The sequence below is a fragment of the Trachymyrmex cornetzi genome, unplaced genomic scaffold (genome assembly GCF_001594075.2).
Source record: "Trachymyrmex cornetzi isolate Tcor2-1 unplaced genomic scaffold, Tcor1.1 scaffold211, whole genome shotgun sequence".
Taxonomy (NCBI): domain Eukaryota; kingdom Metazoa; phylum Arthropoda; class Insecta; order Hymenoptera; family Formicidae; genus Trachymyrmex; species Trachymyrmex cornetzi.
This window is the reverse complement of record NW_017296752.1, coordinates 84,993-98,013: the sequence shown is the minus strand read 5'-3', so window position 1 is coordinate 98,013 and position 13,021 is coordinate 84,993. Positions and strand designations below refer to the sequence as shown.

Genomic DNA, 13,021 nt, shown 5'->3' with positions numbered 1-13,021 from the left:
AAGGCTGCATCGCTGGAGGAGCTCAAGGCAATACCCAAAAGTGCATTTCAGAAGTGTTTTGACGACTGGAAAAAGCGCTGGCACAAGTGCATTGTATCAAAGGAGGATTATTTTGAAGGGGATAACATAATTTTGGATTAATAAATGAATATTTTTTTATTAAAATGAAAAGTCGCCTTACTTTTTGATCACACCTCGTATAATTTTCGGACCCAAAGCATATTTCAGCAGTATTTTCCCTTGAGTTTCACCTCATCTCCCTCCCGGCCAAGGAGCGCACGACTTTCCACACGAAGCGAGTTTCATCCCACCCTTCCCCCTTGCCAAGGAGCGCACGGTTTTCCACGCGAAGCGAGTTTCACCCCATCCCTTCCCCCTGCCAAGAGGTGCACGCCCGGTACGACTTTCTATGCGAAGCGACTTTCACCCATAGGGCTTATACTACTAGAGGGGGAATACGAACGCGAACGTCGAGCTGTGAGCAAGACTAAGAGACAGAAGATGTATTTCTGTCCTCTTCTATCCTCTTTTGGCACATGCGCAGAAAGAAGAAAAGTTACTAAGCAGGACAGAAATATACATCTTCTGTCTCTGTCTTGCTCATACGTTCCACTCATTGCTTGGATAGGCTATTCCCCTTCTAGTAGTATAAGCTCTATGCTTTCATCCCATCTCTCCCGCCCCCTCGCCTGCTTCAGGGGCGCACGACTTTCCATGCGAAGCGACTTTCACCCTACTACCTCTTCCCCTGCTTCAAGAGCGCATGACTTTCACGCAAAGCGAGTTTCACCTCACCTCTATTTCTGCCAAGAGGCACACGACTTTCCACGCGAAGATCTATTCTCATCTCCTTTTATCAAGGGAAAATATTGCTGAAACATGTATCTTGTGTTTGAAAATTACGTACTATTCATAAAAATTGTTTTGTTCACAACTTTTTAATGAGTAACGAGTAACGGAAAAGGTCAGTGACCTCGACCTCCTTGAGGATCAAGGTCAAGGTCAGTTGGAAGTCATTTGAGGCTGACTGTGTAAAGGGAGTTTTACCATTGAAAAAATGCATATATTTGTTTTACAGCCAAATAGTCTATGTTTCAGGATTAATGTAGTGTTAGTTGCTTTGTCTATTATTGTCCTGCCTTGGCATAATTGAAAACCTTTTTAACTGCATGCAATGTGTATTTAGTAATTGAGATATCTAAAGGTGCGTACAAACGTAAGCATTTTTGTGCGCACGAACAGTTTGCGCGTACGAATACTCGCGCGTGGAAACTTTTTTCGATGTCCATTCGTATTGTTTGTGCGCGTAAAACTGTGCTCCAATCATTCGCCGGAATAAGTAGCAAAATGTCTTCAAGGGACAGCCATAGCAGTTGCAACGCGCATACATTGTAATACATACATACTATTTTGCGCATATAATAAATATTTTTTCTTGTTTCAATATCTTTTCTAGTCATTGCTTTTTCTCTGCAAAAGGAGAGAAGTAAACTGCCAATTTTTTGTTTCGCTGCTAATACGTCTATTTTCATATTTCTCGCAATTACTTCCCCAGCATCGACTTTTTTATTACTATGGAAATGGAATGAGTGTTTAGGATCCCACAACATCGCACCGCTAACTTTTCATACTCGCGCGTCTATTAATTGCTCTTTCATTAGAACCATTCTATGGTTTTGTTCGCACACGGCGTTTTTGTTCCTCGGACACATTCAAACTGAGCGCCGCGCCGTTTCGCATGAAAATCATTTAATGCCAGGGATCGGCAAAATGTTGAAATTGGGCCCGCGGGCGCTTGCGAATGCCCGGCTATTGTGCATATCTACAGTCACACAACTTTATTCACAACTCACTTATTTCGCAAATAATATCAAAATTGTAATCGTCAATCAAATACTTACGAATTAAGTGTTATTATTATTATAAATAAGAAGCATTTATTCGAAACATACATTGTTATTATTTATATTATTTATGAGTTATCTAAATTCGCGCGCGCGCGCGTATAAAAGAATATTTTTTTAATATTTCTGAAATATCTTTTGCATTACCCACACAACACGAGTGACTGTTTTCCGACTTATAGTCGACTTTTCTCAGTCGACTTACAGTCGATTATGACAAGTCGACTGTCAGGCTGTTCCCAGTTGACTTAAAATAAACTTTCAACAGTCGTCTTATAGTCGACAGCAGTCGACTATTTGCTGATTATTAATTGACTTCTGAAAGTCGATTGAAAGTCAACTAAGCACAGTCGACTGTTAGTCAACTATGTTTTAGTCAACTAATAAGTCGGCCGGCGTGAGTTCCGACCGCCGCCGCGTGAGGGCCACGCGATGGAGCATCAGCCTGTATTCAAGATTAGTCCAACGCTATTATAAGTAGGGCTCCGCGGAACCATCCAGCATCTTCTCATTCGAGTTAGAGCGAGCTTCAAAACGGGCCTCTTCTCTGGTATCAGATCACACTACGTGTTATACCTTTAGTTTACATTCCATTTTTTTGTTAACTTATTGGGCATTGATGACCGTAAAATATCTTTTAGTTATCGCAATGCCTAAATAACTTAAAAAAATGGAACATTAACCATTCAAAAGTTGACTATTCGGTAACTTGTCAATTTTTATTAGCTCGATTAATAATAGTTGATTGTTCTCAAGACATTTGTCGACTATTAATCGATTATTAGTCGACATTCAAGGTCCCCAATCTGTAATTGTCTTACACGCCTATCGACAGTTGTCGGTTGCGCAGATATTTTATATGGTTAAAAAGCTGCGCAATGATACCGATAATTGTCGATAGGCATGTAAAACAGTTACAGAATAGGGGTCCAGATTTGACTAAAAAGTCGACTCTTGACTTCCCCAGTCTACTTGGAGTGTCGAATGTTAGTCGACTTTTTTTGAGACATTCGTCAAGTATTAGTTGACTATAAAAGTGCCATTTCATGCAGCGAAGCTTCGCTGGTGAAGACTCCCCACTCCGCCGTAAACGAAGCCAGCAACGCTCTTCGCTAAAGTCCTCTGAGTCGACTTTTAATCGGCTTCGTGTTGTTTATGTATAAAATATCTATATACATTTTCTTTCTTTTTTACAATCGCTGTTCGACATAGAAAAATATTAAGAAAAATTGAAAAATAATTAGAACAATTTTTGCTTTGTTTTTAAATAAAAACTACAGGTTAAGGAAATGAGAAAAATATACATAATCGTATATAGAGTGGGGAAAAAAAGGTCGATACTCCTGAATAATTCGGAAAATATAAGCTTTATAGAAAAATGTTTCAGACAAAAATTGTAGGGCTTAAAAAGATTTATTTACTGATCTTATCAGTTTGACCTTGGGTGGCATCGCTAAGGTTAAGTCAAGGTCACATCGATTTTTTTTACTGAAACACCCTATTTTTGATGCCAGAATCTAATGGCTGGTGTCAAGAGCTTTTCAAAACACTGTAATAAAATTATTTTTCATTAAGTACTTTTCGAGTTATAAGGCTTGAAAGTTACAGTACCGCCGGCATTGGCATTACGCAAGGTGTCCGATCAACGGCTGAAATCTCTTGAATGTTGTTCAGGATGATATTCTGGATAACATTTTGTCAAGATCAAGACCGATGGAGGTTATATCTCATATTTTCATTTTTACGTAAAAATGAATTTAGTGCAAAAATGAAAATAATAGGAATAATCTCCAATGACCTTGATCTTAACAAATGTTATGCAAGACATGAACAATAAAACAATAAAAAATTCAAAAGGTTTTAACCATAGATATCTAGATTGCTGATGTCCTTTCCCCCATCATACATTCGTGTCATCTCGCGCCATGTTAAGTGAGAAAGTTCCGACGCATGCGCATTAAACCGTTTCGTGGATTAATACAACGAATTGTTAAAATAATTTCTCGGTGGACATGCAATGTCCCGAAAAACCACAATCCCGAAAACTGAAAACTAAGACAATGTCCCGAAATGTCACTCCCGAAAACTGAAAATTAAGACAATGTCCCGAAATGTCACAGTTCCGAAATTGAAGAAATTCGACAATGTCCCGAAAAGACATAATTCCGAAATCGTAGATATGAGACAATATCCCTATCGAAAAATTATAATTTCGAGAGAGAAATCTTAAGATGTCTCTATAAATAACTCTAGAAATATAAGAAGAGACATACACAATATCCTGAGAAAAATAGATCTCAAAGACGCACCTATGCACACACACACACACACACACGACGCACGCACGCATGTATGTGCATAGGTCCAAAATTCGCGACTTAAAATGCAATAGCAAGAAAATTCTCGAGAAATTAAGTAAAAAAGTTTTTTTTAAAACACACACACACATTTATTGAACTAAGACATTTTGATGCGTAATGATTTAAGCATTATAATAAAATAATTAACAATGAAACGGAGAACTGTAAACGTAAACATATTTAAATACTATAATATTTTAATGCTTTAAAATTAGTTTCTATTATTTGTATCCATATGCCTAAATTTAACTTTTATTTCAACTTTTCGGGATATTGTCTCATATCTAAGATTTCGGGATTATGACTTTTCGGGACATTATCACAGTTCTTAAATTTCGGGATTTTAACTTTTCAGAATATTGTCTCATTTCTAAGATTTTGGGATTATGTTTTTTCGGGACATTGTCGTAGTTTTCAATTTTTGGGACTTTTTTTTCGAGACTGCATGTCCTCCAATTTCTCAATATACAGTCTGTAAAGTAAGAGGGTGTACAGGTTAATGTGTAGAAAAATTTATTTTTAATGATTTTTAAGTACATAAATTTGTTGTACTCCATGAAAAGAAAAATGCTATACCATTAATAATGAGTCCAGTCACCACCGGCATTGATAAATGTCTGACATCTTCGAGGCATACTTTCCACTAACAAAGTTGTAAGTTGACTGCGTATTCGTTCGGTAAAGACCTCCAAATGAGACGAATTTGTCGTGTCAGCTGCTTCAAAGTGCATACTCTTTTTTCTCGAAGCTTGTGCTTGAGATATGCCCACACATTTTCAATGGGATTTGCATCTGGCGTTTGCGATGGCCAATCAAGTGTGACGATGCTAGACCGCTCTTTCCACTCGGTGCAAAGCTTGCTCCGGTGTTTTGGGTCGTTGTCTTCCTGACTAAGATCCAGTCCTCGTTTTTTTTTATGAAACATCGTTCAGCAGTCGGCAACAAATACTTTTCATAAATTTTAAGCATTTTCGGAGCATTTAAATTATATGTAAACAGATGTAATGCTCCAAAACCCTGTTTTGAAAAGCAGCCCCAAAGATGAACTTTTACAGGGTGTTTAACGGTCCGTTGTATTAATCTATTGGTCAAGGTTGACCAGGAACGTCGGATAGTAATATATTCCCAAACAGAAGCTTCGTCCGTAAAAATCACGTTGCTCCAATCTCGGTCCAAATTCTCCTTTGCCCAAGCGAGTCTTTTCATCACATGTTTTTCACCTAACAGTGGTTTCTTCATTGTGCTTCGATATTTGATGTTATGCGTAAGGAGATGGGTTCGAATAGTTGTATGTGATATTTCTATACCCTTCTGTTTTAATTTTGCTGCTCCTTGTCGCAATGTTAAGGTCGGGTTCCGCTTAAACAAATTCACAATTTTTTTTCCATGTTCGGCGTCACTTTGCCTATCGAGCCACGTTCTGGCAAGTCATCGACATTTTTTGTCTTCTTATATTGCTGAACCCACTTAGGGACGAACGATTTTGACTTTCCCATGTATTTAGCAGCCGCTACATATGACATTGTTGGTCCTTTCGGGTGGGAACAAAGGAACACAGCCTCATAGCGCGATGCGTATGCGGCACTCATAGCGGTTACCGTGTTTCTCAGATAAGAATTCGACACCAACTGAATCTTTTGTGACAAAGCATTCACGACAAAGGTTCCATCTATCGACTCACACAAAAATTAGGACGATATTTGAAGCCAACTGCCATTTATGCCGTACACGCTCTTACTTTACAGATTGTACGTTCCTAAAAAAAAAGAAAAGTATGTATTTTATTTACATATTTTATAAAAGTCTCTCTCAAGAATATTAGAACTAAACCAATCGCTGAAGTTTATGTAAATCAGGTAATTCTTATGTTAATTTTATATTACATACATATAACATTATTGTACATACATATGCCAGGTATGTAAATATGAAACCGGAATTTTTTAATAGAAAATACACGTTTATTGCATGAAAATTATAAAAAATATTTTATTCGAAGTATTGCTTATCGCTAGCTATACATTTTTCCCACCTGTCTGACAATTTGTGGATGCCACGCCAAAAAAATTGTTGCTCTTTTGAGCCAAACCAGTCTAACCATTTTCGTACATCTTCGTAAGAAGTGAAGCGCAGCTGAGCAAGTGCGTGTCCCATCGATGCAAATAAGTAGTAATCGGACGGAGCCAAGTCTGGCGAGTAAGCCGCATGCGAAAGTATTTCCCAACCAAACGCCTCAATCGTTTCTTTGACCAGTTTTGCTGTGTGTGATGGTGCATTATCATGAAGCAAAATCATTTTGTGTTGCCTTTTTTGATATTCCGGTCGTTTTTCACACAAAGCTTGATTCAAATTGATCATTTGTTGTCGGTAGCGTTCAGTATTAACGGTTTCGCCAGGTTTTAGCAGCTCGTAATAGATCACATCTTTCTGATCCCACCAAACACAGAGCATTCCGTCCATAGCGATTTGACCTTGCAGTCGATGTCGATGGTTCGCCTGGAGTTACCCATAATCTTTTACGCTTAGGATTCTCAAAATATATCCACTTTTCATCGCCAGTCACAGTTCGATGGAGAAATGACTTTCTTTTGTACCTGGCGAGCAGCATTTCGCAAGTGGTTTTTCGGTTTTCTTGCTGTCTTTCATTCAGTTCATGTGGAACCCATTTTCCCATCTTCTGGATCTTTCCCATGGATTTCAAACGTATGGAGACGGCTTCTCATGTCACATTCAATTGATCTGCGAGTTGTCGAGTTTGAGCGTCATCCTCATCCAACAATGCTTGCAATTCGCTGTCTTCACTCTTCAAACTTTTTCGGTGGTTTTCCACGTTCTTCGTTTCTCACGTCAAAATCGCCACTTTTGAATTTTTTAAACCACTCAAAGCACTGTGATTTACCAAGAGCATGCTCACCGTAAGCTTCGACAAGCATTCGATGCGATTCTGCAGCAGTTTTCTTCAAATGATAACAGAAAATCAATGCTGTCCGCAAATCGTAGTTCCCAGGCACAAAATTCGACATGTTCAACGCTATTACAAACTATACTGTTGTATGAAACTTGTATTGTTGTGAGTTGAAAATCTTTGTCAGATGTCAGAACAAAGAAATAGCGTCAATGACGCGGTCTGACAGCAACTACATTGACAGCTATGGCCATCTGTTGATAAATTCCGGTTGCATATTTACATACCTGGTAACATTACAATACCTACATATAACATTATAATACATACATATAACATTATTGTGAAACAATCCAATAATCATAATTAATTTTTTTTAAATATTTCTGTTTTTAATTAGAAATAAAATTATTGTAGTAATAGATATTAACAGTCTAGTACAATTTATATATATAATATGTGGCCCGTATTCAGAATGCGCTTCTTCATTGCGCATGCGTCGGAACTTTCTCACATGGCGATTTGTTGACGCATTCTTTCGCGATATCAACAATCTAGATATCTATAGTTTTAACCGGATCGAACACCTGACGTAATGCTAATACCGGCGGTACTGTAACTTTCAAGCCTTATAACTCGAAAAGTACTTAATGAAAAATAACTTGCAGTGTTTTGAAAAGCTCTTGATTCCAGCTATTAGATTCTGAAATAAAAAATAGGGTATTCCGTTAAAAAAAATCGATGTAACCTTGACTTCATCTTGACGATGTCACCCAAGGTCAAACTGATAAGATCAGTAAATAGATCTTTTCAAGCCCTATAATTTTTGTCTGAAACATTTTTCTAGAAAACTTATATTTTCCGAGTTATTCAGGAGTACTGACCTTTTTTCCCCACCCTGTATAATAATATATAAAAAATATATATAATTATATATACCTTTTCATTTATTATTATATATAATTATGTACATTTTTTCACATTTCTTTAACCTGTAATTTTTATTTAAAAACAAAGCAAAAATTGTTCTTCTAATTATTTTTCAATTCTAAATATTTTTCTAATATGTCGAACAGCGATTGTAAAAAAGAAAGAAAACACATACAGACATTTTATACATAATGCAAAAAAATTTCAGACTGTAATAAAAATTATTTTTCTCATTATTTGTTTAATTATCTTATTTTTTTCTATTACATATTTACATATGAACCGAAATTATACAAGAGAAAGAAAATGCGTCTTCCATGAGACACCCCTTATTATTCTCCTCATATCATTTATTGCTCAAAGACGTTCAATTTATTGCCCAGCGCGTTCAACTATTGTCCGCGAGCAGCTGGGCAGTAGACGCCCATGAGCAGTGCCCATCTGCTGATCCCTGGTTTAACGTACCGACAAGTGACGGATCGCGCAAACTGTTTATGCAAAACTGCTCACGCACTGTCTGTACGCACTTTTATACTTGACACGGTTTCTTTAAAAATAATCATGCATCTCTTTCACATTTATATTTAATGAAAATGATATTTAACAACTTAAAAATTTAATGCTTTCTTTACGATAGTAACATATATATTGATTTAAAATTTTATATACTTTATATAATTTAATTGATATACATTATTTATGATATTGCTGTTTTATGAAATTAATTAAATATTTCCTTTATAACATACTAATCCGATGGATTGTGGCAATTCGGAGATTATTAGAATTTAAGTGATCAAAGTCTGTATGGAAAATTGATAATAGTCGCAAATTAAATATAAGCATAACTAACCAAATAAAACGGTAAATTGTCCTGCAATTAACAACTAGATATTTTGCTTCCCGCGTTCAAGCTTCAAATATGAGCATTTTAAATTACAGTCGAATTTGTAATAGATAAAATGAAATGAAAGATGGGATTTTAGTTCGATGCTCTTCAGGATCGTACAGACTTGCATGCGGGACTAGAACAAGATACTGCTGTGGAGCAGGCCAAGAAGGCTAATGAACTGCACGAATTGTTCAACCCGGTTGGTTTTTTAACGACTAATCACAGTAGTATTATTTATTACTCTAAACAAATTGACATGACGTATGTTTTTTAAATTACATTCTGCTAACAAGCGAGCCACTAATATTCGTCGAAATGTTTAATATCTCGCATACTTACTTATTATTCTAAACGAATTGTAAAGTACGTTTTTTGAATGACATTCTGCCAATAAACGAGCCACTAATAATTCATCGGAACATTTAATGTTCTGCGTACAAAAATATCTCTTACGTTTAGGATTGGTGAAAGTTTGATAATGGCTGCGTTCAGCAGAGAAAGCAGCTTTGCAATTGTTGTAAAATTCTTCAATATGATTGATTTATATGTTTAGATCTATAAAAAACCAAAAGTAAGAACCAATCGTATTGACAAATTTTACAACAGTTGCAAAGCTGCTTTCTCTATTGAACGCAGCCAATATTTGAATAAAGTTTGAAAATACAGATATGCATGATTTATGCTTTATAAGAGCCTATTTTATGTAAATGTTACGTTTACAAATGCGAATTCCTTAAAACCTTAAACTAATTTTGAAACTTACAAAATCTACTTTTTTTTCTCAATAAATGTTAAATCTTTCTCTCTTTCTTTAAAATCAAATTATTTTACAATCGTACTTTTGCATGTAGCACCATTTATTAAACGCTTATCTTGTAAATTGAAGGAAAATTCACTGTCTTTGTTTCTTATCTTCATATTTTTGTAAAGAAAAACATATATAGAGTATATATTATTAATAATATATACAATATATATATTATTTTAATTTAATTTTATTTTATTTAGAACAATGAGTACATTCAATCAGTGGCACGATGTCTACAAATGATGCTTCGTATAGACGAATATCGCTTTGCATTCGTGTCTGTCGATGGAATTTCGACTCTTCTCAGCGTTCTGTCTGGCAGAGTAAACTTCCAAGTACAATATCAGCTTATTTTTTGTTTGTGGGTACTTACTTTCAATCCTCTCTTGGCAGAAAAGATGAATAAGTGAGTAGCATACCCTTTGTTTCCAGTTTTACTAGAGATACTCTAATAGATCATATTCAATTATTACAATGTTGTCTTACGTGATACATCGCAGATTCAATGTCATACCTATTCTTGCTGATATACTCAGCGACTCAGTCAAAGAAAAAGTAACACGTATTATACTTGCAGTGTTTAGGGTAAGTTGGAACGTGTTATAGAGTAAAAAAATAGTTAATTTTAATTATCTCATAGTTGGTATTTTTTTTTATTAACAGAATTTGATTGAGAAAGTAGAAGATGGACAAGTGGCTAAGGAACATTGCATTGCTATGGTACAATGCAAGGTGTTGAAACAGCTTTCGATATTATGTCAACGAAAGTTTGATGATGAAGACATTACTGATGATATCGAGTTCCTTAATGATAAACTACAAGCATCTGTGCAGGATTTAAGTTCATTCGACGAATATTCGACAGAAGTGAAATCTGGTCGTCTAGAATGGTCTCCTGTTCACAAATCGGGCAAATTCTGGCGTGAGAACGCTAGTCGTCTTAACGAAAAAAATTACGAACTTTTGCGGATTCTAGTTCACCTATTAGAAACTAGTAAAGACCCGCTTGTTCTCAGCGTGGCTAGTTTCGACATCGGCGAATACGTGCGCCATTATCCACGTGGCAAGCAGTATGTTAACTTATAGAAATATCGTATTAAATTCTATCTACAATTATAATTTGTTAAAATATTGTTTCGTTTATTTTAGCATAATTGAACAACTTGGTGGAAAACAGCGCGTAATGCAACTTCTTGGACACGAAGATCCTAATGTTAGATACGAGGCTCTTCTTGCAGTACAAAAACTTATGGTACATAATTGGTAAGCTGCAGAGTTAAAAAAATTTTACTCATCTTTTATTATTTCATGTATATATCTTAAAACAATTGTTTTCAATACTAGTAGTATATCGGAACATGATCTATATATTTTTTAATTTTATTATAATTTTGTAAATATTTCTCAAATTTGTTTGTTTATTTTCTAGGGAGTATCTTGGAAAGCAATTAGAGAAAGAACAAACAGGTGCATCTGGAGCACCTACTAACAAGCCTGGAGTACAAGTGTCAGCGAAAGCTTGAATATTCGTGCAACTTGCACAAATTTTCTGATTTCGAGAAAGTTTCTAGAGTATTATATAGCTCATGATATAGTTATCATCCGCTTATTATAAATTACATAAAATTCAAGATACATACATTCCCTTCCATTCTATATTGTAAAAAAAAAAGAGAAGATATATAGCCAAATCCATCTCTCCTTTGTGCAAGTTAAGGCTTCTAAGTAGTCATCACAATCATATTGAATCATGACGTCAGAAGCGAGAAATAACAGGTTAATTTTTATTGCGTGCCATTTATAAATAAAGACAATTTAGATAAAACAAAATGACGAGATTGCTTTAAAACATTTGTAAAAATGGACGAAAACTATGGTTATCCCTCCTAACAGTCAATAAATAATCGTAAAAAGTGATAAAAGGCACATTAAGTACTTTTATTCAATGCGCATGCGTAACTTATTTTCACTTATACGTGCCTTTTATCACTTTTTACTGACCGTCAAGGAGGATAAGCATAGTTTTCGTCCATTTTTACAAATGTTTTAAAGCAATCTCATCATTTTGTTTTATCCAAATTGTCTTTATTTATAAATGGCATGTAATAAAAATTAACGCGTCATTTCTCGCTTCTGACGTCACGATTCAATATGGCTGTGATGACTTAGAAGCCTTAATTTTTGTAACAAACTATTCATCGAATTGTGTGTATATAGATATTTTACGTCATGAATACGAAATAAATATAAAACGTCGGTGTAATAAACTTCGTCGTATATCTTAGTCTTATAAATAGAATTTTTTCTCTGGAATTTTAGAAAAAGAAAAAAATAAAATTTTATTCTGTTGAGAAAAACTGTGTACGCGATATATACACGTACATTTCGTACAAGCATGTTCTCACGGTACATTACACCCGCCTAAATTTCAATTTAATGTTTATATTGCAGGATGCTAGTTGTATTAAAAGAAATTTAAAGATATATGGTATCTCGATTTCGTCTACGGTATCTTCTTCACCACATAGACGACATCTTTTATCGTCATCATCACTTCTATTCGTTACTATTAATTCTGGTCCAAGTAAAGAGCCGCACTTATGACATGCTAAAGTCTGCAAATAAATAATATTTATCATAAATATTTTAATCAGATATTTTAAATAATCCGATCTGATATATGATTAAATCATATATACATAATGCTTAATAAGTCTATATCAACATATTTATTAAAAAGAATATAAAAAAATTATATCTTGTTGCTTACTGTTATTTTATCAGAGCAATGAAAGAGACGATCTTGAAGAAGATATGAGCAACCATGAGAAATCAGAGCGTCTCGTTCCATCTCTCCAAATCGAATACCGCCACCGCGTCGACGACCTTTAATAGGTTGCCTTGTTAGCAGGTCAATCGGTCCGGTACTTCTCACCTGAAAATGAGATGTATTTACCCCATTCCGGTTATAATTTAAAAAAACGAATAAGACAAAAAATACCGATCAAATAGGAGTTGTAATCAAAGTCTAAATACACAAAAAGAAATATAAATATAAAATAAAAAAGGAACGTGAAAAATCCTTTAAAAAAGAAGTGCCAATTACGATCAAAATTGGATATTGAAATAATAATTCTATATATTATATGTAATTTATATTAAATATATTTATTTTAGATATACAGGGTGGACCATCTGAAGTGATCCAGTCAAATATCTCGA

At 35.0% G+C, this 13,021-nt stretch overlaps 2 protein-coding genes across 5 annotated transcripts in view; one reads left to right on the top strand and one right to left on the bottom strand.

Annotated features, from left to right (window-relative positions):
* The window catches only part of VhaSFD (V-type proton ATPase subunit VhaSFD), a 58,782-nt gene extending 47,297 nt beyond the window's left edge, over positions 1-11,485 (top strand). The window contains exons 5-10 of one of the 3 annotated variants that reach the window (XM_018505792.1): positions 9,101-9,190; positions 10,000-10,205; positions 10,300-10,384; positions 10,463-10,869; positions 10,949-11,062; positions 11,229-11,485. In XM_018505792.1, the coding sequence (XP_018361294.1) occupies positions 9,101-9,190; positions 10,000-10,205; positions 10,300-10,384; positions 10,463-10,869; positions 10,949-11,062; positions 11,229-11,322 (996 nt within the window). In that variant the 3' untranslated portion in view covers positions 11,323-11,485. Of the gene's footprint in view, positions 1-9,085; positions 9,191-9,999; positions 10,206-10,299; positions 10,385-10,462; positions 10,870-10,948; positions 11,063-11,228 lie in introns of all 3 variants that reach the window. The other 2 variants (XM_018505791.1, XM_018505793.1) reach the window with 2 other exon arrangements.
* A 505-nt stretch (positions 11,486-11,990) lies between these two features.
* The window catches only part of RpI135 (RNA polymerase I subunit Rpl135), a 69,603-nt gene continuing 68,572 nt past the window's right edge, over positions 11,991-13,021 (bottom strand). For both annotated transcript variants that reach the window (XM_018505795.1, XM_018505796.1), the window contains 2 exons: positions 12,570-12,734; positions 11,991-12,414 (listed from right to left, as the gene is read on the bottom strand). In XM_018505795.1, the coding sequence (XP_018361297.1) occupies positions 12,211-12,414; positions 12,570-12,734 (369 nt within the window). In that variant the 3' untranslated portion in view covers positions 11,991-12,210. The remainder of the gene's footprint in view (positions 12,415-12,569; positions 12,735-13,021) is intronic.